Source organism: Pituophis catenifer, unplaced genomic scaffold (assembly GCF_029215685.1).
Source record: "Pituophis catenifer annectens isolate HBS135680 unplaced genomic scaffold, rPitCat1.0.hap2 SCAF_2, whole genome shotgun sequence".
Classification (NCBI taxonomy): domain Eukaryota; kingdom Metazoa; phylum Chordata; class Lepidosauria; order Squamata; family Colubridae; genus Pituophis; species Pituophis catenifer.
Window position 1 is genome coordinate 225,304,723 of NW_027256882.1, and position 23,617 is coordinate 225,328,339.

Below are 23,617 nucleotides of genomic sequence, written 5' to 3' on the forward strand. Positions count from 1 at the left end.
CTGGAGCAATTGATTAAGAGAGACAGATGAACGTATTGGAAACTCTTATTGCTTTTGTGATTAAGAGCCAGTGAAATCCACAAAGCAATAAATGTAAGCTATGGATTAAAATCTGTTTGGTAAAAGTGAAGGTCTTTGCACCAGATCTTTCCCCTGCCAAAGAGCTGCCTCTTTCCTAATTCAGAAACAGTTTCTCATTAAAAAAATTTGTTTTGTCCTCTTAAAAATGAAATAGAGATGACTGCCATTATTTGCATTTATTTATGACAGGATATCTTAAATCTTTTGTTTTCCACAATATAAGCAGAACACATTTTCCCTTTGTTAGCTGCTTATTCTAGTGGGGGGTGGAATCCTTTAATTGTAAAACGAGTAGTATCGCATACATCAATCATGGAATTTTTTTTAAGATATTGAGTTAATTGATCTATGAAGTTTTGTGTAAGCAGTTAACCTGATGCTACACACATCTGGTTAGATATAAGTAATTTTAATTGGCTTTATGTCAATGTAAATAAGTAAAAGTAAGCAGTCTTAAGAGTTACCCAATGAGAATTAGCACTATCAAAATCATGAGGAAGTTTATATTCATAAATATGAATCTTTTAAGTTATGTATAAATGTGCAATTAGTTATAAGAGCTATGGATTCTGAGGACAAAAATCTGTTTTAAGTATTTTATTTTAGTTTTATTTTTGCTCCAAATGGCTGCTTTCCTTTTCTAGTAAATAGGAGAAGGTACTCTTTTTCATTCTAAGTCTTCACTCTATATTAGAGAGCATAGTACCATTATTTTAAAAGCTGAAAATATGAAACTCAAATTATGAAAATGCAATTTAATTTAAGCTTTAAATATATTGGACCTGGTTGGGCCCGGAGGGAGGGGTCCCCCTGGTCGAGTTGTGCCCACCAGGCTTCAGAGCATTCCATCAGCCAAGGGCCCAGGGGAGGGCGGGGGGATGGCGGTTATTATTAAAGAAGGTCTTGGTCCGAGGGAGACCACTGTGCCACAGACTGCCGGATGTGAATCCCTCTTTGTGAGATGGGGTCATGGGGTTCAGATAGGCTTGTTGCTTACGTACCTGGCACCCTGCCGCATGGTAACGGCCCTGCCCGAGCTACTCGACGTGATAGCCACGGTGGCAGTTGATACACCCAGGCTTATGGTCATGGGTGATTTCAACTTGCCATCCGTTGGTGAAACATCTGAGATGGCTCGGGAGTTCATGGCTTCCATGACGGTCATGGACCTGACCCAGTTAGTTCATGGCCGCACCCATGGGGGGGGTCACACTCTGGACTTGATTTTTGTCTCTGGCCAGTGGTTGAGTGATCTTGTTATAGGGGATATAGACATGGAACCCTTGTCATGGTCAGACCACTCGCTCCTTCGCCTGGACCTTTGAACCACTACACCCCGCCACAGGGAGGCGGAGCCAACAAGATGGGTCCGCCCCAGGCGCCTGATGGATCCTGATAGGTTCCAGATGGAGCTTGGGCCACTTCCTGAGGATCTGGCACATGACTCAGCCGAGGACCTGGTGGCTGCCTGGGATCGGGCAGCTGGTGGGGCCTTGGATCTAGTTGTGCCTTTGCGGCCTCTGACCCGGTGCTGATCCCTCGTGGCTCCTTGGTTTACCGAGGAACTGAGGGAGATGAAGCGCCGGAAAAGACGCCTGGAGAGCGGTTGGAGGGCCAGTCTCGCTGAATCTGACCGAACACTGGTAAGGTCGCATATTAAGACCTACCTAATGGCGATAAAAGCGGCAAAGTGTAACTACTTTTCCGCTCTTATTGCGTCATCAGAGAATCGTCCGGCTGCCCTGCTTTGGGTGACCCGCTCCCTGCTCCATCTGGGAGTGCGGGAGGACCCCCTGGAAGGCAGGGCCGAGGATTTCGGACAATATCTGTATGACAAAATCGCTCAGATCTGGGGGGATTTGGACTCTGACTGGGTAGATTCGGGCAGGGTGACGAGGAATAGTCTTGAGAATGTTATCTGGGAAGAGTTTGACTCTGTGACTCTTGATGATGTGGACAGGATTTTGGGGAGACTTAGTGCGGCCACATGTTTACTGGACCCGTGTCCCTCCTGGTTAGTACTGGCTTCCCAGGAGGTTACACGAGACTGGCTCCAGGGAATTATCAACGCTTCGTTGAGTGAGGGTCACTTCCCCGCTGCCTTGAAAGAGGCGGTGGTGAGGCCTCTCCTCAAGAAGCCCTCCCTGGACCCGGCAGTATTAGCCAACTATCGTCCTGTCTCCAACCTTCGCTTTGTGGCGAAGGTTGTTGAGAGTGTGGTCACGCGACAGTTTCCACAATTCCTGGAGGAAACATCTTATCTAGATCCGTTCCAGTAGGGTTTCAAGTCTGGGCACAGCATGGAAATGGCATTGGTCGCATTGGTAGATGATCTCTGGAGGGCTCAGGACAGGGGTTGTTCCTCTGTTCTGGCCCTATTAGACCTCGCTTTTGATACCATCGACCATGGTATCATGCTGCACCGGTTTGAAGAGTTGGGGATGGGGGGCACCGTGTTACAGTGGTTCTCCTCCTTTCTCTCAGATCGGTTGCAGTTCGTGTTGGCAGGGGGGCAGAGGTCGACCTTGAGGCCTCTCATTTGTGGAGTGCCTCAGGGGTCCATCCTCTCGCCCCTTTTGTTCAACATTTATGTGAAGCCACTGGGTGAGATCATCCGTGGCTTTGGGGTGAAGTACCACCAGTACGCTGATGACACCAGCTGTACCCCAGGCTCCACCCCAGGCCACCCAACGATGCCCTTGAAGTGATGTCCCAGTGCCTGGAGGCTGTGCGGGTCTGGATGGGGAGGAACAGGTTCAAGCTCAACCCTTCCAAGACTTGAGTGGCTGTGGTTCCCGGCATCCCGATATAGTCAGTTGATTCTATCACTGACTATTGGGGGCAAGTCTTTGGCCCCCGCGGAGAGGGCTCGCAATCTGGGAGTCCTCCTGGATACGCAGCTGTCCTTGGAGGAACATCTGACGGCTGTAGCCAGGGGGACCTTTTGTCAGGTTCACCTGATCCACCAGTTGCGGCCCTTTCTTGATCAGGATTCCCTGTGCACAGTCACTCACGCCCTCGTCACCTCTCGCCTGGACTACTGCAACGGTCTCTACATGGGGCTCCCCTTGAAGAGCACCCGGAGGCTCCAACTGGTCCAGAATGCGGCCGCGTGAGTAGTTAGGGGAGCTTCATGGCGCTCCCACATAACACCTCTCCTGCGTGAGCTGCGCTGGCTCCCAGTGATCTTCCGGGTGCGCTTCAAGGTTTTGGTTACCACCTTTAAAGCGCTCCATGGCACAGGACCTAGTTATCTTCGAGACTGCCTGCTGCTACCGATGACCTCCCATCAACCTGTGTGCTCCCACAGAGAGGGCCTCCTCAGAGTCCCATCAGCCAAACAATGTAGGCTGGTGACCCCCAGGGGGAGGGCCTTCTCTGTGGGGGCACCTACCCTCTGGAATCAGCTGCCCCCAGAGATAAGGAGAATCCAAGACCTCGGTGCCTTCCGCCGTGCCCTTAAAACTTTCCTTTTCCAGCAAGCCGGGCTGGCTTAAAATTTTTTTAAATGTTTTTAATTGGTTTGTCACTTTTTAAATTATGGGGCCAAATAGATATATATTTTTTTAATTGTTTTTAATGTTTGTATTTTAAGTTTCTTATTTGTGGCTGTACACTGCCCTGAGTCCTCCGGGAGAAGGGCGGTATATAAATTCAGAATAAATAAATAAACAAACAAACAAACAAACAAATAAATAAATAAATAAAATATCCACCATTTTCAAAGCGGGCAGAAAATGGCTGCCATCGGGGATCCAATTAGTTACAAAGCTAGTACTTTTCTCTGCTACCTTTTCACTCCTCTTTCCCAGAAAATGGCCCCTTCTCCAGCGCGCTGCTTGGAGAATACAAAGCGAGGGTTATTCAACAGTCTAGCAGTCAGCACTGAATGTATGTGTCTTTAAATTTCTTCAGACGCCCCCTTTGCTCGTTTGAGCCTCAGTTTTTATTCACTCAGTCAGCTATAGAGACTTATTTCATCACTCTCGTGTCTTGACTATTGAATAATTCGCTTTGGATTCTCTCTTTTTCGATGTTTATTACAGAGTGTCACGAGTGTTTTCAGAATTGCTGTGGCTACTTGATCAGTCACAAACAGTATGGATCCAATCAAGCCATCTCCTGTTTGCAATTAACTACAAGCCTTCCCCGCCCTAGTTAATTGCAGGTTAACTCCCCATATAAGCATGGACCTTTCTGCTTGCTATTCAAGCCTAGACGCTGTTTAGGCCTAGAAGCAGAGCCAGTGCTGAAGCACCTGGACGCAGAGCCCAGAGCAGAGCTGCAGAAGGGAGGAGAACTCAGCTAAGGAGTCCTGACGGCTGCAGCAGAGATAGCAGCAGAAAAGGAGCCAAAGAGCTGTGTAAAGATACTCCCACGGAGCTAGCTGCAACTGTGAGTTGAGATAGCTGGGAGCCTTTTGAAGTCTCCAATTTCGGCTTGCCTTTTGCTGAGTTGAAGCACGCAAGCCAACATCTGAACTATTGCTGCTGGACAGTTTCCCACCCAGGAGCTTCAAGCCACGTTTGCTGATTTAATTGTTTTTCACAGGTGACTTTTAGCTGTGAAACCTACGCTGCTGCCCTTCTACCACCTCGATGATGTATCGACACCGAAGCTGTTTAATGTCATGTTAGTTTTTTCTTATGGACTGTTTCGGTATTGTAGAGAGGAATTTAGGGAGATGGCCTGGCTTCATTTAACCAAGATAAGACTTCGTTATTAATGTGCCTTTTTAAAGATATAGTGTTTTTTAAACATTTTCAAGTAAAATATATTTTTATACAAGACTCTTCTGCTAGTTTTATTTCAGTCCTAGTGTGTTTGCTTGTGAGCTGGTTCACGGTTCGGGGACAACCCTCAACCCCATCCTGACACAGACTTCTTATTAGTGAACCTTTCATGAACTTGGGAGACAGTTTATTTCCTACGTGATTCCCTCACCGTTTTCCTGACGGGTGAGTCGTTCTAGGGCCCCAGACTGGCTACCTGGTCAAGCCTGCTAATTTGACAGCTCTGGACTGCCTAAGGCATTGCTTCACAAAGGCTTTTTGACGGCTACTGGAAATCTGCTCATATTGGGATATTCCTGTCGCTGTGGCTCCTGAGTCCTTGCCCTGCTCTCAGCGGCACATTCCTTCTTACTGAGCCTTCTGCCCCTTCCAGAGTCCCTACGCTGCTCTCAGAGGCACACTCTCCCATATTGAGCTGTTACCAGTTGTAGAGTCACTGCCCTGCTCTCAGTGGCACACTCGTCATTGCTGTGGTGCTGGGATCATTTTTGAGTGATCAAGCGCCTGTCAGCTGCTAGGACTCCGCAAGATTCACGCTGTGAATCAAACAACCTTTCGCACCATTTTTGCTCCTTGAAACGGCTGCCATTACAACAGGAGCGCGCCTTGAGCCTCTGCCGTATTCTGCCTGGTAACAAATCGATGCCTGCGCAGTTCCACTCCCAACGTTTACCAACTATCAGTGACGTGACGCACGAGCGGAGGAGCCTTCGCTGTTACTAGGCATCCCACGGATGCTGCGATTGTGCAGCAGGGGCCCTAAGTGGAATCAGCTGTGGGGCGCTTTGCGGCTGTGAGAAGAGACATTCCTGCACTACCACCTTTACCAGCAGCAGGGGGGATAAAAAGCAAGGAGGTGCTACTCACTTGCCCTTCCCTGTCATTTCTGCAACTCCTTCCTGTCAAATCTCGCCCTTCCTGGGGACTTTGGACAGAGTGATTGTTGGGTGGCTCTATATCACTATCACCGTATAGACCGCCCTAGGACCGGATTGGGAAGTGTGAGTCAGACAGAAATACTTGTCTCTTGACGTAGTCTATAATTGCGCCCAGATGAAGAATCCGGGTGGTGGGGTGCAAGTGACTTCTTCGGCAGATTCAGAGTCCCTTGTTATTTGGATGATGTGCTCATTCTGTCGTCCACACAGACTCAGGCCATGCAAGACCTAGCTATAGTGTGCCAGTGCCTGCGACAGCACAGCTTCTCCTTGAACCTGCCGAAGAGTCACTTGCGCCCCACCACCCGGATTCTTCATCTGGGCGCAATTATAGACTACATCAAGAGACAAGTATTTCTGTCTCCGGAGCGCTGCCTCAGCCTAACGTCATTGGTCTCTCAAATCCTATCGATCCCTTCCACTCCTCTCGTACTCCTATCTCGCCCACTCGGCAAAATGATATCATGCATCTCCATAGTGCCGTGGGCACGATTTCATGGCCGATAACTCCAATGGTTCATGCTCCCGTACCAGCAGTCCCATCGCAGCAACTCCAGCGCTCGGGTCTCATTACCAGTGAAGGTTTGTCAATCTCTTCGCTGGTGGACCTCGCTGGCTCTGACAAAGGGAGTCACATCGTATCACAGTGACGACCGATGCCAGTCTGTTGGGCTGGGGCGCCCACATGCAGTCCCGAGTAGCTCAAGGGTCTTGGTTTCTGGCGGATCGCCAGAACGACATCAACTGGCTGGAGCTCCGCGCAGTTCATCTTGCCCTGTGCCAATTTCAAGCATCGGTGGCGGGTCACCATGTGCTGGTCCTGACGGACAATGTGACCACGAAGGCACATGTAAACTGCGAAGGGGGCACATGCTCGAGACCACTGATGGACGAGGCATCTCGCTTACTAACCTGGGCCGAGACTCACCTTCTCTCTCTCATGGCGCAGCACATCTCCAGGATGACAAATGTAACCACAGATTGGTTGAGCAGAACGCAAATCGACCACTCGGAATGGCATCTACATCTGAACATCTTCCGTGAACTGTCCACCGCTTCGGCCTGCCAGTCCTAGACCTGTTCGCATGACGGGACAACGCACAGCTTCCCCGCTTCTTCATATGGTTTCCTTGCCCCCAGGCAGAGGGGATTGACGCCCTCTCCATCCCCTGGCCTCCAGGGTTGCTGTATGCGTTTCCCCCGATACCGCTTATTCCGAGGCTCATCCGCAAGATCTTGGCTGAGAAGGCAGACGTCCTATTGATTGCCCCTCACTGGCCGCGCCGAGCCTGGTTCGCGGACCTTCTGAATCTGTCGGTCACACCGCCACGGTGAATTCCGGGGGACAGGATCTCTCTCAGCTAGTCATACTGCACCCAGAACCTCAATGGCTGCAGTTGACCGCCTGGCGGAATGAGCCTCCAGTCCCCCTGGCGCTTGAGAGGATCCTCCTAAGACGTGACAACATCTCCGGAAAGGCAATTTCTATGATACAGGCATCCAGGCGGCAATCCACAACACCACCTGGTCCTCATTCTGTTCATGGTGCTCTCAAGCTCATGTGGACCCTACCTCTGCGTCAGTCGCTGAGGTACTAGACTTTCTTCAAGATGGCCTGGACAAAGGTCTTGCCCCAAACACACTCCGTTGACAAGTGGCGGCATTGGCAATGGTCCTGTAAACTAAGTACAATATTCCACTGTCGCATGACGCTGAGATTCAGGGGTTTCTGCGGGGAGCGGCGAACCTGAGCCCTCCGGTCGTCCACCGATACCCAACCTGGAATCTGCCCTGGTCCTTCAAGTCCTTACGCAGCCTCCCTTCGAGCCATTGGGGACCATCAGCTTACGCCTCCTGACTTGAAAGACTGCATTTCTGGTAGCAATTACCTCGGCCCACCGCGCGTCCGAGCTGGCCGCGCTGTCTGTTCGGGAGGACCTCTGCGTTTTCTACCCCAACCGAGTGGTTCTCTGCCTTGACCTGTCCTTCCTGCCTAAGGTTAATAGCCTCTACCATCGGGAGCAGGAATTGGTCCTCCCGGACTTCTGTCCGGAGCCCAGACACCCGCAGGAGGTCCATTGGCACACATTAGACGTACATAAAGTCTTACGCAGATATATCAGGAGAACTCAACATTTCTGTAAGTCGGAAGCGCTGTTCGTTTCTTTTCTACCCGCGACTATGGGTCAGAAGGTGTCCTCGTCAACCATCGGGAGATGGCTGAAGGCCTGCATCTCCAAGGCGTACATGCTCCAGAATAAACCAGTTCCCGGTAGGATCTTGCCTCACTCCACACGGAGCGCGTCTGCCACGGCAGCTTGGGTGATGCAAGCTACTATCTCTGACATTTGCAAGGCTGCCACATGGACTTCTTTGACTACTTTCATCTGCCACTATAAAGTTGACTCGTTTGCCTCGGCGGACGCCTCATTTGGACGGCGAGTACTGCAATCAGTGTGTGCTCCTTCAGTCACGCGTGAGCAGCTTTCCACTCTCCCTGTCTGGAACTTGCTTGGGCATATCCCTCGCTTTGGATTTTCCAAGCAGCGCACTGGAGAACGGACGTTGCTTACTTGAACGTCCCTTCTAGGCACGCTGCTAGAGAATCCAACCCACCCGGTCAGGCTGCTGGCCACTCTGGGTCCTCCGCACGTCTCCTTGAACTGTTTCTTCATGAACAAAAACTGAGGCTCAAACGAGCAAAGGGGGAGTGCCTGAAGAAATTTAAAGACACATACACTCAGTGCTGACTGCTAGACTGTTGAATAACCCTTGCTTTGGATTCTCCAGCAGCATGCCTAGAAGAGACGTTCAGGTAAGCAATGTCCAATCCTTTTCATTTTCTAAGACAACTTTGATGCCCAGAAGTATTTAAGGAAATAGAGGATGGTAAGACTGACATCAATTACTGCGCAGCAAGACAACTTCCCATTCATAACAACAGCCACAACATATGTAAATAATCAAATAGCCCAAGGAATATGAAAAGAGAGATATCTGTGAGCACATTGGTATAATTAGTTGCAGTGTTGTGAAGCTGCTCGATTTAGTTAATAAATTTCAAAACATTAAAAAGTAATTTTCATTTATTCAGTGATACCTAAAAATATGCCTTTGCACTCCTAAACTGCAGTGGCTGTCAGTTTGAATAGTACTGTTCAAATGATAGTTCCATTTGTTTTACAATTCCTCAGACATGAAAGAGAAACCTTTATAGTACTTTTACATTTGGCTTATAAAATATAGCTAGGTATATTTAAAATGGGAAGAGTTTTTTTTTTAATCTGAAAAACAGTGTACAAATAACATACTTAGGACAATGAATTTCAACATTACCAGTAATTAAGATGAGAAAAGATGGCAATTCTATATTTGGAAAAAAAATATTTAAATTACAGAGTACTTTCTGTTCTTAGAGGAAAAGTGTTCTTAAGCATTAATTTGGCAACAGTTTAAGAATGCTATCTCTCATCTCTTAATTGTAAGTGCAATAACATTATCCATCACTTCTATGTATTTTTTTCTTTTTCTTTTGGAATACATAAATATGAAGCCTCATACAGACATGCTTTGTTTCTAATAGTTTATGTATGAGTAGAGAAGCATCCAAATGATGAGATATTACACAATGATTGCATAATTTTTACTAAATATTTATCGCAATTATTTTTTCTGTCTTTATCTCTCTTCTCCCTTTCTCTAACGCACATTCACAAATATGCATACGCACCTACACACCATGTGTAGACATGTGGATGTACATTTAGAGATAAAGAGATGGTATCTTCAGTTCCCAAACATTTACTTGGTTTCATACAATAGCTCTGTGTGTATGTACGCACACATGTGTTTATGCATGCAGTAGGCAGGAAAAATGGAAGAAGAGATTCGGGATTCATTTTCCTCTTTCTCTTTTCTTCTCTTTCAGGTACAGACCCCCTCTTCCTTGTACTGCAAAAGTAGCATTTACACTTATAGCAAATATCCTATTCACACCCAGGGTATATTTCTTCCCCTTGTAAATCAGAATACCCCTCTCATCCACCAAGAGGGAAAAGGCTTATTAAATCTCTTCTGCCCATATCATTCTTTCAATCCCATCTAAGGAATTTAGTCACATCTAAAAGGAAATTGGAAATAAATTAACACTGGGTAAAACAATATATTTTTTCACACGGTTCATGGAAAACCAGCCTATCTCTCTTTCTTTTTCTGAAGTTGAAGCATAAGTATTATTCCTTAAATATTTAAACATTATAACCGTTGGGAGAATTTCCCTGGGTCCTTTTGCTTCTGAGCCGGGAAAAGACCACGAACAATCAAGACGCAAGGCAAGCTGCTGGAAAAGAGATCTCTCTTTTTATTCCAAAAATAATAACGGGAGTTCATTTTGGGGGCAGCTGGTGATTCACTGGTACATCAGCGAGATTTTTATAAGATTTTGAGTCCTTTGTGCTATGTTTGTGAAGGAAATGTGGATGTGATACATGATTTTATGACCAAGGAATAAAGGGAAATATCTTCCTAGTTATCTTCCTTATCAGTAAAGGTTTTCCTGTGGTTCATATGTAACTGTCATTTTTGGATGTAGGAAGTTTGGGCATTCTTCTCATGCCTTTTAATCTGTCTTGCTTTCTGTGATCAATCTCCTGTCTACGATCCTACCGCTTTGAGCAATCACAGCATTTTCAGTTTATTGCCTTTCTCCAGCTTTTGAGGTCACCGGATACATTGTATCTCCACCTTAATTTGTCATTGAAACAATGTATCTTATGAACAGAGACAAGGCCTCTGCTGCAATAAGCGTTTCCAGCAGTCAGCAATGTACAGTTTGTACATTGTACAAAGTATGCACAGGGGCCATGAAATGCTGATAAGCTGGTGGGGGTAGGTAAAAAAGATTCAAAACATAATAGACTATTCTATTCTAGAGTGAAATAAACTATTCTGGAGGCTGGTGCAACTGAATGCACAAAGCAAAAATGTGTTCCAGATCTCCTTATTAATTAATAGTAGTAATGGTGACAAAATCGGGCAACCCACATCCCCAGTTCAGCATCAGCTTGCCTATAATGCTTGTTGCTAGGAGATAAATTACAACGAAGGAATGTTGACTTCATACTTTTTAGCTGGAAACACAATGTTGGACTCTAAATGAACTTTTTGCTTGTTCCAGCACTTCAGTGCGTCAATTTATGGTCCTTCGCCATGACATAGTAAAACTAGCTAGATCACCATAAGTATACAAAACATATCTCTTTACCAAAATAGTGGCAGTAATTATTTCATACAAAATCATATCAAAACAGTCTTGGCATCCCAACTGGCACCAGTCACATTCCAATAACAAAAGAAAAATTTCCCCTGTCTTTATGGACAAGCATAAAGAACAATTTCCTTCCTTCATATTAATGCTGTTAGCATGTCCATTACTATTATTCTTCATTATTCTTTTAACCACTCCTTGCTGAAGTGTTTGATTACAGTGTTTTGCTGTTCAAGTGACAGCACTGATTAAAATTTTCCACCAGTCAAAATGCCTTGTTCTTTCAGTAATATTTAATAAGCAATGGATGTATGGGGAAATCAAAATTTATCTTATGTAGTCATAGTGGTTTGTAATATCAGTTTCCAGGAATTTCTTATCTCTAGAATTAACATCACAGTGCCTCTCTCATCCCCGAAGGACACACTTGAACAATTTTTATTTAATTATTGAAAAGGGGACTCAAAGAAACTGAGGGAGCTTTTAAAGAGAACTGGGAGCCAGGGAAAGACATTTTCATCACTCCCAGCAGTGGTGGGTTGCCCCCAGTTTGCACCAGTTCTATAGAACAGGTAGTAAAATCGGTGGGAGGCTCCGCCCACCGAAACCCGACATCATCAAAATACTTCTGTGCATGCGCAGAAGCTTCTGCACTTGCGCAGAAGAGCACACGGCCCCGCTGCGAGCCGGTAGTAAAGGTAAGTAGAACCCACCCCTGACTTCCAGCCTAGGCTGACTAAGGAATGGGGGGCAGACATTGTGATGACCGAGAGGATATAAGAACCAGAATGAGATGTATGGAAACTGTCAACTGGAGAAAGGCCATAAGGCTAGGAGGACAAAAATGGGAAACAAAAGGACTATTTTGTGTCTATATTTTAAGATTAGTAGCTGAGTGCATTTGATACTGATCCCTTTATTAGAGTATATAAACTTTTCCCTCAAAACTAATTGAAATAATGAGTTTTAACCCACAGAGACCCTAGAGTGAAGTCTTCTTCTGCCAAACATGAATTCCATCGTCCATTTTAACGTCTAACTCTTCCGTCAGTCCATTTCTTCAACCAAATTTGTAGAACTTTAACATAATGGCTTTATAATTTTATGATTTAAGCAACTCTTCAAAATATGCCTCTTAATTTCTGTTATGATATGACAACTCATTTACAAATATTTTAATTTATGGATAAAACTAAGTTTTTTCTAGTTCTGCAATTGTATGGGGGTTGCCATTAAATGGACATCTACACTTTAATAACATCTTTCCAATATTTGCTTCTTTAATATTTTTAGAGAATGCATGATGCTAGAATTATGAATTTGAATTATGGAGTCCTGGATAGGATTTATGCCACTAAGTCTTACTTAAGATTGGAATCCAAATAAAAGTGGGAATTCTAGCCAAGATGGAAGGGTGTTACGTTCAATTAATTTCCACTGCTTTTTATGGGTTTAAAATTATAAATGCTTGTAGAAGAATAATTGGTAAGCATAATAAATTGTATTTTCTTTGACTACTAAGTTTGGACTTTTGGGGAGGAGATATAGCTCGAAACACAAGAAGTAACATCCCCCTATATTCTACTGTATCGCCCATTGAGGAAATATTGCAACTCCTGCTTGAGAAAAAAACCTTACATTTAATTGTTTTTAAAAAGCTGATTATTTCTGATGATCTTGCTCCAACTGAAATATCAGCTCAACTTTTTCCAGCTCCAAATTTTGATGTGGAATTGAGCCAAGTATCATAATTTCAGCTACTCGTTATATGTAATATAAGTACTGTATATCCTTAAAGTTGATAAACTCAGATGGAAAATTGACTCTATGCAGAAGGAAATTAAAGTTCTTAATGAATGGTTATTTTGATCTTTTGGGGTTAGGGTTAGCTTTCAATAAGGGCAAGCATATCAAATGGTTGTATGTCAAGACATACACCCTCAACTCCAAGCCCATCAACCCTCAACTCCAAGCCCATTAACTAAGGAAAATTTCTGAACTTTGAGTTTTCCTTAAGCAGTTGAGCAAGATGAGTAACCTCTAGGGATTGTTACGGAGAAATGTTTTTCAGGGATGTTTTCTCTTAAAGATTTAAATACAGTAATGTATTGTAAAACTAAATCCCTAAAATTTGAAATGCATCTGTGAATGGAATGTAGCAAAAAATGTTTTTAAAAAGATATTGCTTTGATGAAATGTTACTTTCTTGGCTTTTAAACTGGCTCTTATTGAACAGTGAAAGTACTAGATGACATGATTGTTTAAACGCTGTTCAAAAATTGAGCTGTACACTGTACGGTATATATATATATATATATAGCTATTGCTATATATTTACCGTATATATATATATTCCTATATATATTATAGCAATAGCACTTAAACATATACCGCTGTCACAGTGTTTTACAGCCCTTTCTAAGCAGTTTACAGAGTCAGCATATTGCACCCAACTATGTGGGTCCTCATTTTACTGACTTTGGAAGGATGGAAGGCTGAGTCAACCTTGAGCTGGTGAGACTCGAACTGCCGGCAGCCAGTAGTCAGCAGAACTGGCCTGCAGTACTGCATTCTAACCACTGCGCCACCACAACTCTTATAATTATGCATATTTCATCTAGTTATAATGTGCTTTTTTTTTTTTCTTCATACTTAGTATCTTTGTTTTCCTTTTTAAAAATTATGGTAATTTTTTTTTTTTTTAAAAAAAAAAGGAGTCCAGATAAATGCATCCCATGCAGATGGTTCTCTAGGCTCTGTTTACATATAACTGTATGTAAAGGAAGCTCACTATGTTTCTGGGATTACTTTTGAAAATCAAAATAGTCTATAATTGAATGACAAATCTAAACATGCCTTTCATATTAACTGTGAATACTTTTGCATGGTTACAGCTACCATGTTTTCCAGCACTCATTCAAATCAAAGTGGAATTGCTGTGGGCAATGAACCCCCCTCACATGCTGTGAGCCTCTCTTCACCAAGGCCCAGTATTCACGAGAGCCCTCACAACCCATCAACTGCAGATCCGGGAACCGAGAGGTAAGGCCATTTTCCCTACCATCCACCCCACTTCTTGCATCTGATCATTTTGAATAGAAGAAATTGCAATGTGAGTCCTCAGGATGCGCCTCTGCAGCATTTCCTAGTCTCTAATACAATGTTCAGTGGCTTACATCTACTTGGTTTTGTTCTAGCAGTCCTATCCTTTTGTCTTCAAATGTTTGGCAATATATGTTTGTAATATAAAATAAAGAGACAATGCTCACTCTGCAGAAGGAATATATAGAAGGAACTATTATGAATTGCAAGTTTGATGGAAAACATTTCAAAGTTTATAGAGAGGACAAGATCAACTAAAAATCAAGCTAGAATAAAGTACTTTTTCAGATTAACACTCAGCTAGATTTTAATGTAACATGCACAAATACAAAAAGTCCAAGACAGAGGTGGGTTTCAGCAGGTTCTGACCAGTTCTGGAGAACCGGTAGCAGAAATTTTGAGTAGTTCGGAGAACTGGTAGTAAAAATTCTGACTGGCCCCGCCCCGATCTATTCTCTGCCTCCCAAGTCCCAGCTGATGTGGAGGAAATGGGGATTTTGCAGTAACCTTCCCCTGGATTGGGGAGGGAATGGAGATTTTACAGTATCCTTCCCCTGGAGTGGGGTGGGAATGGAGATTTTACAGTATCTTTTCCCTGCCACGCCCATCAAGCCATGCCATACCCACCAAGCCATGCCCACAGAACCAGTAGTAAAAAGTTTTGAAACCCACCACTGGTCCAAGATACCTTGCATTGCCATTTTTTTCTTCTCTTATCGTGATACCAGAAAGAGAATTAAAACTTTATTTTAAATAAATCTAGTCCTTCACTAAGTGCAAACTGATAAATGGTTCAAACAGGAAAGCTAAACATTTTAGCTTTTACTTGAAAAAATATATATATAATGCTGTTTTGATTGCTATTTTAAATAATATTCGGACACTCAAAATGTAAAAGAAATAAATAATGGAAAGCAATATGTTTAAGAAAATCTACCAACTATTGAAGATGCATTAAGCCTTTTATTCTGAACAATTTTTCTTTCCAAAGTTGTTGGTTGTCCTAGAGTTGGGAAACAATTTTAATTGTTTATTCTGTCATAGAACAGCAGCCAGCCATAAATGTTTAATTAGCGAGTGGTGTAGGGAAAAGATTTAAACTCTTCTTCTCTTGTGCCACCGTTTTTCATTGAAAAGTAACATATGAGAAAAATCCAATAATATACCTTCTCAATCACATAAAATTGAACTTCAAAAGTATTATGTTTCACATGGACAAGATTCAAGGAGAGAGGAGAGAAGGAGAGAGGAAAGTCTCCTTATGGGGTGGGGCATTCTATGTAGTGGTGAAATTTAAAATTTGTTTCTACCGGTTCTGTGGGCGTGGCTTGGCGGGAGGTAATGTGACTGGGTGGGCGTGGCCATTTTTTTTTTTTACTTTTAAAACCATTTTTTCTATAACCTCTTCGGTGAAGAGGTTGTAAAAAATGCTTTCAAAAGGCTCTGACGATCCCAGCTGAGTTGCCTGATCGGCAGAGGCTTTTTTTCTTTTAAATGCCTCTGACGATCAGGCAACTCAGCTTGGATCATCAGAGGCATTTAAAAGAAAAAAAAACCTTTTTTTTCTTTTAAATGCCTCTGACGATCCAAGCTGAGTTGCCTGATCAGGAGAGGCTTTTTTTCTTTTAAAAGCCTTTAACGATTCTAGCTGAGCCGCATGATCATCAGAGGCTTTTTTTTTAATTATTTTTAAAAGCATTTTTTCGGCCGAAGAGGTTGTAGAAAAAATGCTTTTAAAAGTAAAAAAAAAAAAGTCTCTGATGATTGTGCGATTCAGCTGGGCATGGGGAGGGGGGCAGGGATTTTTGCTACCAGTTCTCCAAACCACCCGCCTCCATCGCTAGCAGATCGGGCGATCTGGTCCAAACCGGGACCATTTCACCCCTGATTCTATGGTTGTTCCACTTGGATACACACAGAAGATTAATTCCTTTTGTAACAGAATCAGACGCAAACAGAGAAGATAAGGTTCAGCCTTGAAAACACAAAGTAGAGTCATTTTTGCGCTACTATAGTTGCCAGAAATGCTTAACAAAAAGGCTTCTGGGAAAAGAGAAACAATTGTGAAGAATAGGAGAAGTTGAAACAAAAATGGAGAACTCTGAAGTTTTCTGCCATAGCACAACACACACACACACACACACACACACACACACACACACACACACACACCATCTTGAGGGTAACAAACAAAATAAAAAAGGATCTTTTTTTATATATTTCTGAGTTTGGGCAATAAATACCTGCTCCTTTTGACATCTTTTGAATGAATGAATATAGCTCTTCTGATTTTTAGGGAGTAAATTGGGGGGAGAGGAAAGTGGATGGATGCTGTAAGGAAAACAATTATTATCTACTCTTCACTGATAATAAAACTGATAAACCCAAGACTTCATCACAATGGAGAGATTATTCTATAATACTACAATTATAGAATCATATCATTTTGTTACAAAGAGATACCCTTAGTGCTAAAGACATATGTGCTTCTGAAAATTCTAACAAAGGTTTTTCAACCTGGTAAAGATTTTTAACTTTATTATTCTGTTTTCTGTTAGAAGCTAATGTGAACTAACCTTGCCTCTACTTTTTTTTCAAAGAATCAGAATAATGTAATCAGATACTATTGTCTTGAAAACAATTAAGTGAGGTTTAAAAATATGTAGTAGTGCTTTCCTTGGCTGTTTCTACATTACAGTAAAGATCTGCAACACTTGATAACTTTTAAGGGGCAAAAGTCTTTATTTGATTATATAAAATGGGAGGGGATGCATTACACAGATTGTTGGGACTGATTTGGCAGAGTTAATTTCAGGAATATTAACAAAATGGTAAATGATGTAATCTTGTTAAAAGCTCGGGCGTATCTTGTCATCCATTTAGTTGTTTTATGCTTTTTGTAGGTATCTTAAAGCTATAGCATAGACTAAAACTTCAGTCAATTCTATAATCCACCTATAATAATTAACCAGAGACTATCCAACCAGCTTATTTCATACCACCAAAGTGTAAGGAATTCAAAAAGTAATGGTATTGCCAACTACACAACCAGGCTGTGGGCAATGAGAAAATGAACAATATATGAGTTGATCTCATCCTTTGAAGTCAAAACTGCTTTTTTAAAACAGCAAATTGTACTTTAAAATATACTGTACTGCAGGGCATAGACACAATTTCAGGTGGCAATTTCCTAGCGGTTACAGGCTGGTATTGATTGTTGTATAGGCAAAATTTAATTTGCTGTTCCCTCAGTAGCTCTGTGATTTATTTAGGCAGAGATCTTGGTTGAAATAAGGCCAAGTATATTGTGAAAGACAATATAAGTAAATGCTATAGTCACCAACTGGAGTAACCCAGGAATTCATGAAGCAATTCAGAAATCATTAAAAAATCTAGTAAAGTCTGTAAGAAAGGAGACCTGTCTGGCAATACAAAATGCGCTACAATCAGTTGGAAGGCTTTCTTAGATTAAAAGATCTAACTGCACAATAGTTTCTAGAAGATTTTGTTTTGTCTGTTACTGGGTGACAGTTACAGCTATTCTTCATGAACACAGGTAAATTTTGCAAAGAAAAAGAAAACAACTTAAAAGAAAATGTTCAGCTATTAGACTAAAAAGACGTTCTAGAAGTTTAGAAAAGAAAGCAACCTATCTGCAGTATCGTGATCCCTCAAAGCTAATAAATGATTGTATGAATGCAGCTAAAGTGGATGTATGGTTGTGTATTTGTACAAGCTAATTGAGACCTTAGCTTTTTGTTCAAAGCACTGGAAAGCAAAATGTATATTCTAAAACTAGGTGAAAATCAAAACCAAGGACATGACATTTCTCTATTCCTAGTAGTGAAGAAATATATGAGTTTTTCCTGAGAATTTTGCTCTTCTCGGCCATGTTTGCAAAACCAACATTGGTTTATAGGGAAAGCTTCACTGCTTCCATTTCCACTTGTGCTCTACTCTACCGAAAATGTTGTGACTTTCTCTTCCTTCTCAGCATTTTCCCATGGGGCCAATCAATTCCACCATGTGATATTTGGAGGAGAAGGTAGCTATCCAACCATTTTAAACACACACCTTGTAAAATGCGATTTCCTTTCTTAAATAGAATGAAAGGTCTTCGTTTCCTTTCTCTGAGGTACTGTATACTAACATTTAAGAACTTAGCGCTTTTTTAAAAATAATATTTTTCCACACTATGACCCTGGGAGAATATATTAAATACTTTAAATAAATATTACATTTGAGCAAGACATCTAACTATTGTTTGTAGTGTATTCTGTTTTAATATCTCAGGTCTTCAGCTTCTGTTTCTTTTTTTTTTTCATTTATTTCCCCTTATTGTATAAGCCCTGGGAGAATTCTTCCTCCCCCTCCTTTCATGCAGAAAAGAACATCACAGCCTTCAGCCACCCAGCAATTTGGCGAAGTGCATTTGAAGACGAATGGTTCACTGAGCAATCCTTCTTTCCAGCCAAACAGCATCCAAATCCAAGGTAAGACAGAAAGCTACCTTAATACCTTCTGTTATTCCTAGTGAGGAGATAAAATAAAAAGCAGTTCCTTCCCTGCAGTGCCACTAGGTATAAGATGTCAAAGGAATCGCTGTGGGCCTCTGAATGCTCCAGATGTAGATTTGCATTGCAACCAATACAAAAAAACCCCAAAACCCAACCAACAAAATTAAGCGAAGGTAAAAAAAACAAATAACTTATGGAAGATTTCATTTTTTTTTCCCCTGGGCATTTTGTTTTGGAAAGGTTGGAAACATTAAACTTTTTTGAAGAATGGACTTTTCCTTTGGAGGGAGAGGGTGGGATCAGCCTTTCTCATCCCTTTTCTTCTAGGCTGAGTTTGTCTTCTTTTGGAGCACAGGCAGTCCTCGAATTATGACCGCCGTTGAGATCAGAATTTCCTTTGCTAAGCAAAGCAGTTGTTAAGGGAGTCTTGGCCGATTTTAAACCTTTCTGGCCATGGTTTTTTTAAGCAAATCGCTGCAGTTGTTATGTGAATCATGCAATCCCCATTGAGTTTGCCTATTAGCAGCCATCTGAGAAGGTCACAAATGGCAATGTGGCCCTGGGACACTGTGACCATTGTAAATACAAGCCAGATGCCAAAGCCTGAATTTTGATCACATGATTGTGGGGAGCTGCCACTCTCTGGTAGCTCTGATGGCATCTTCCCTGTGATTATGTGTTCACACTCCAAGAAATTTCTTCCAAGTGACAGCAAAGAACAGATGAAACATCTCCCCTTGCCTTCTCTGGAAGAGAAAAGGACTTAAGCCCTGAACATATTATTCACTGAAAGAGGTCAATCTTCATTACTAATCTTTAATCAGGATGTGTGGGAAATAGTCTTAAGAAGTACTTGAAACACTGATTTAGTCACAGTGAGATCAGGCTAGTCTTTACATTTACACAGGTGTTTCACTAAAATTATACAAAGAATGCATGTTTGTGCAGCGTGGGGAGGAAGAGTGGTCTACGTGTTGAATGTGGACTGAATGTTGAAGCAGTACACATTGAAGTGTCTAGATAAGGGACACCGTTTTTCTGAAATGGAGCATAAATAGTTACCCAACTTGAATGAAACCTGAAGGCATTCTCCAGTTCAGATTTGATTTTATCGTACACCATCTGATAGGTGGCATGGCAAGCTAATGCAATTCCATTCTCTGGGTGAAGAAAGGAAGCAGCTCATTGTTTACAAATGGTAATCAGACTGAGTAAAACCAACTTTACCTAATGTCATGGAATATTATAGTCTTCTGAAACACACATGTGTTGGGAGATAATCAATTTATTTCACTCACTAAAAAAAAAAAAGCCTATTTGCATCACAGGTTGGTTTTGTTCTGTCAAGCATAAGCCATTGCCAGTTCAGATCCTGGGAATTCCCTTGGAATGTCCCTAGGTAAAAGCAATAATGATGAAGTTTTCTACGAAAGGAATTTTCTAGAAAAAAATAGTTCATTGGGCTAGTTCCTGAAGTTAGTCCCACAGAAGGAGAGGGTTTAGAGGGAATGAAAATCGTCAACATATTTAAGTTTTCAAGGGAAAACTTCCTTCATTAAATCCACCTTTGATATTGCTCCAAGACTACAGTGTATTGGAGATGAATATATTCTGTTTTTCCTTTCACCTGAGAGTTTCAGAAGGAAATGCAAATGTATCTGGAGTCAGTCGTTAAAATTTCCCCAATAACTTTTCCAAACAAACTGGATTATTTTCTACTACACAAAGCTTTGTGGCCTAAAAAGGACAAAGAATCTTGCTGTTCTATTCTGATTTTGCTGGTCTTGCTGAATTTCTCTGTCTCTCTGTGTATGTATATGTACGAGTTAGTGAGAATTTGTGTTTCTTAAAACTGCAATTCATTTTCTACCCTTATTTCCAGAATTAGCTGGACTTTTGTCTTCCCAGACTCCTTTCTTTCAAATTGCCAAATTGTTTTCTCTATCTCCAGTCTCCCCCCACCCCCCAAAAAAGGGGGGGTGTCCTCTACTTCTAAGGTAGATTTCACCTATAGTAAACTTCCATCTAGACAGTGAAGAAATATCCTTTTGTGGCTAATCACTACAAAATGATCAGCTTAAATCAAGGATGCATTTCTTCTTCCTGAACAAATCCAAAATTACAGTTCTCTTGCATATCCCTTGAATGTCTTTGTTTTTCTATCCTCTGTGAAATCTCTTTTATGAAATCAGACACCAATTGCAGCGACTGACATTTGAATGCAATTATTTTATTATTAGAAGTGTGTATGTAGGATAATTGAAGCAAGAAAAAGGTTAATATGCTTTTTATTCTTTCCAACCCAAAGAAATGTATGAAAATTATGTAAAGAGGGTCAGGACTCCATCTGTCTGTCAGCAGCATAACGCTCCAAAGCGGAACAGAAGAGGACCTCTTAATAGCAGCTCTTCTGTGGGTCACAGACAGCCTGTCCTGGGCTTCCCAGTGTGCACATTATGCAGACGCACGTACAGACAAAACACGTTACTTAGTTCCACAGAAGAAATTACAGACTCCTTGCATTGGTATGGCTGGTAAAGGGGCCGAAATGAATTCCAGAAGCCATACTTTTCATGAATTCCCCACCTTGTTTAACACAGGTTTGCTAGAATAATATAATAAATACTAAAATTATATTCCTCAGATTCGAGTTGTACTCTCCCAGAAATATTAGGCTGCTTCATTGTTTGGTTGCTTTGCTTTTGTTAGGTCAACATTTTTCTTAGCATAGAAGACTCCTAATTCCAACTAATAACTTTCCTTAATGATACCTAATTTCTGAAGAAGTAAACTATTTAGGCAATAATGGTGAATAATCCTCAATATTCTACAGCTTTTGTAAAAAAAAAAAAAAAAAAAGCTAAATAAACTTTAAAGTAGTTAAAACAGAATATTTTAGTCATCATAATGCATAACACACAGAGAGAGACAATATCCCAGATTTTAAAAAAGAATATATCGTTATCCAAAACATGGGGATTAGATAATAAAAAAAATAAAAAAAATATGTATGCTTTTGTACCTTGTTGGGTTCTCTCTCTCTCTCCCTCCCTCCTTCCCTCCCTCTCTCTCTCTCTCATTAATGTGCCTATTGCTAGATACTGAGATGTACTACTTGTATATGTGCAAAACGATACAATTGTAATCAAACAAATGGAAGGATAGGTTAGGTATTTGTTAAATGTATATTCCATATTGTTGCCAACATTTTGAGAGTTTGATTTCCATATCAAAATATGCATCTAAGGTCAATATAATATTGTACCAATATAAGAGGCATTAATGGCTATTTAATGCTAGAACCTGGTATATCACTGTGGAGGAAATGACCTTAGTACAAAACATGAAAAATGTTTCTCAGGGAGATTATATTTTGGTCAAAGTTGCAGTTTAAACAATGACCCCAAAACCAGGAAGATTATTAAACTCTGAATTTGAATCTCTGCCAAATGAGCCTGTTGAGGTCTTTTCCCAAAGCTATGTGGAGCCTAGATGGGGAGGAACTAAATCTGACTCAATCCTATTTGTGGAAATCAGGGTCTCCTGGAACTGAGGATTTCCCATCTATATTCTTGTACAGCACTTCCCCATTTAAGAGTGGTGAAGAATCTGAGGGTCCTCTTGGACTCGCAATTCCTGACAGAGCAGGTACCAGTTGTAGCCAATGGGGACTTTACGCATCTCTTATCTGATGCACCCCTTCCTGCAGCAGCAGGTCCTTATGCTCCAGTCTCCTCAACGCTCAACTGCTGCAATGTGTTGCACATGAAGCTGTCCATGAGAACCATTCAGAAGCTTCAGTTGGTCCAGAACACAGCTTAGGCAATGATGGGTTTGCCTTGGTATGCCCATGAGAGATGCCCCCCTGCAAGGGTTGCAAATGCGTTTCTAGATGTCTTTTTATGATTTATTGTCAGCTGTCCTACTCATTGGTGAGATCTAAATGGAATTTTAAAGAAATTTAACTGTGATGAGATTCCCAATTTCTGGGTCTTAAATTAACCTATCTATTTCTGCCTTTATTTGTAATCTGCTTCCTTTTTTTTTTTAACATTTTCCTATATATTTCCTGTGATGCACATGCTATTTTAAGTTTCATTGATAGAGCCATGTTTCCCAACACGTTTTTATACAATATGTTTTTCTGCACACGTGGTTTTATACATCTTGAATTGCAATAATCAGGAAGTGTAGGACAGCCTACACTTGAATTCTGACTTGTCTTTAGACTGGGAAGTATGACTTAGGTAAGCATGCAATGAAATACAGACCAAACCAATTATTCCACCTTCTCGGGATGTGGCTGTTTTTTTAGAATCTGAAGTGAGAACAGTTCAGGACACATTGCAACTCTAGTAATGCGGTCATTTTCACAATTATAGAAGTCAAGAGAAGAGATCAACTTTTGCAAAGCTCTGCTGCTTCCTTTCACTGCAGCAGCAAGGCCAAAAACTTCCCAGCTGGTATAATCTCTATTTCTCACCCGAGCTCTTATTCACTTGATATGGCACGGTGCATGATGGCATTTACTTAAGGATTTTTTTTTTCTGGCTTGCTGAGGATGATATTTGCTTGTACACTTTATATAAACATTATTCTTGTATCACAAGGCATCTAAAGTTTATATTGGTAAATGGAAACCTGGACTGATTGTTCCCAAGTATTTTTAAACGTTTTCATTTGTTCTTTTATCTGTGCAAGACTTTTCAGTACAATGTTCCCAAAGTGTGCTCTGCAGCAGATGATACCTTAGAAATAATTTAAGTAAAATTGCTTGGTGTTACAAGTTTTAAGATCCTTCAAACTTGACTATTTTGTTATTGACAAAAGAATAGAGTGAATCCATTCTTGCCTGTCAATTCTCCCTAACAACATCCTTAAGGGTTAAATGAAAGAATAACTCCACTAGATCCAGTATAA

General features: G+C 41.6%; 1 protein-coding gene across 1 annotated transcript in view; it reads left to right on the top strand.

Moving 5' to 3' along the window:
* GLIS3 (GLIS family zinc finger 3) overlaps nucleotides 1-23,617 on the top strand; it is a 139,086-nt gene that overhangs the window by 109,473 nt on the left and 5,996 nt on the right. Inside the window, exons 7-8 of the mRNA XM_070935567.1 lie at nucleotides 13,973-14,120; nucleotides 18,528-18,673. Coding sequence (XP_070791668.1) covers nucleotides 13,973-14,120; nucleotides 18,528-18,673 — 294 coding nt within the window. The remainder of the gene's footprint in view (nucleotides 1-13,972; nucleotides 14,121-18,527; nucleotides 18,674-23,617) is intronic.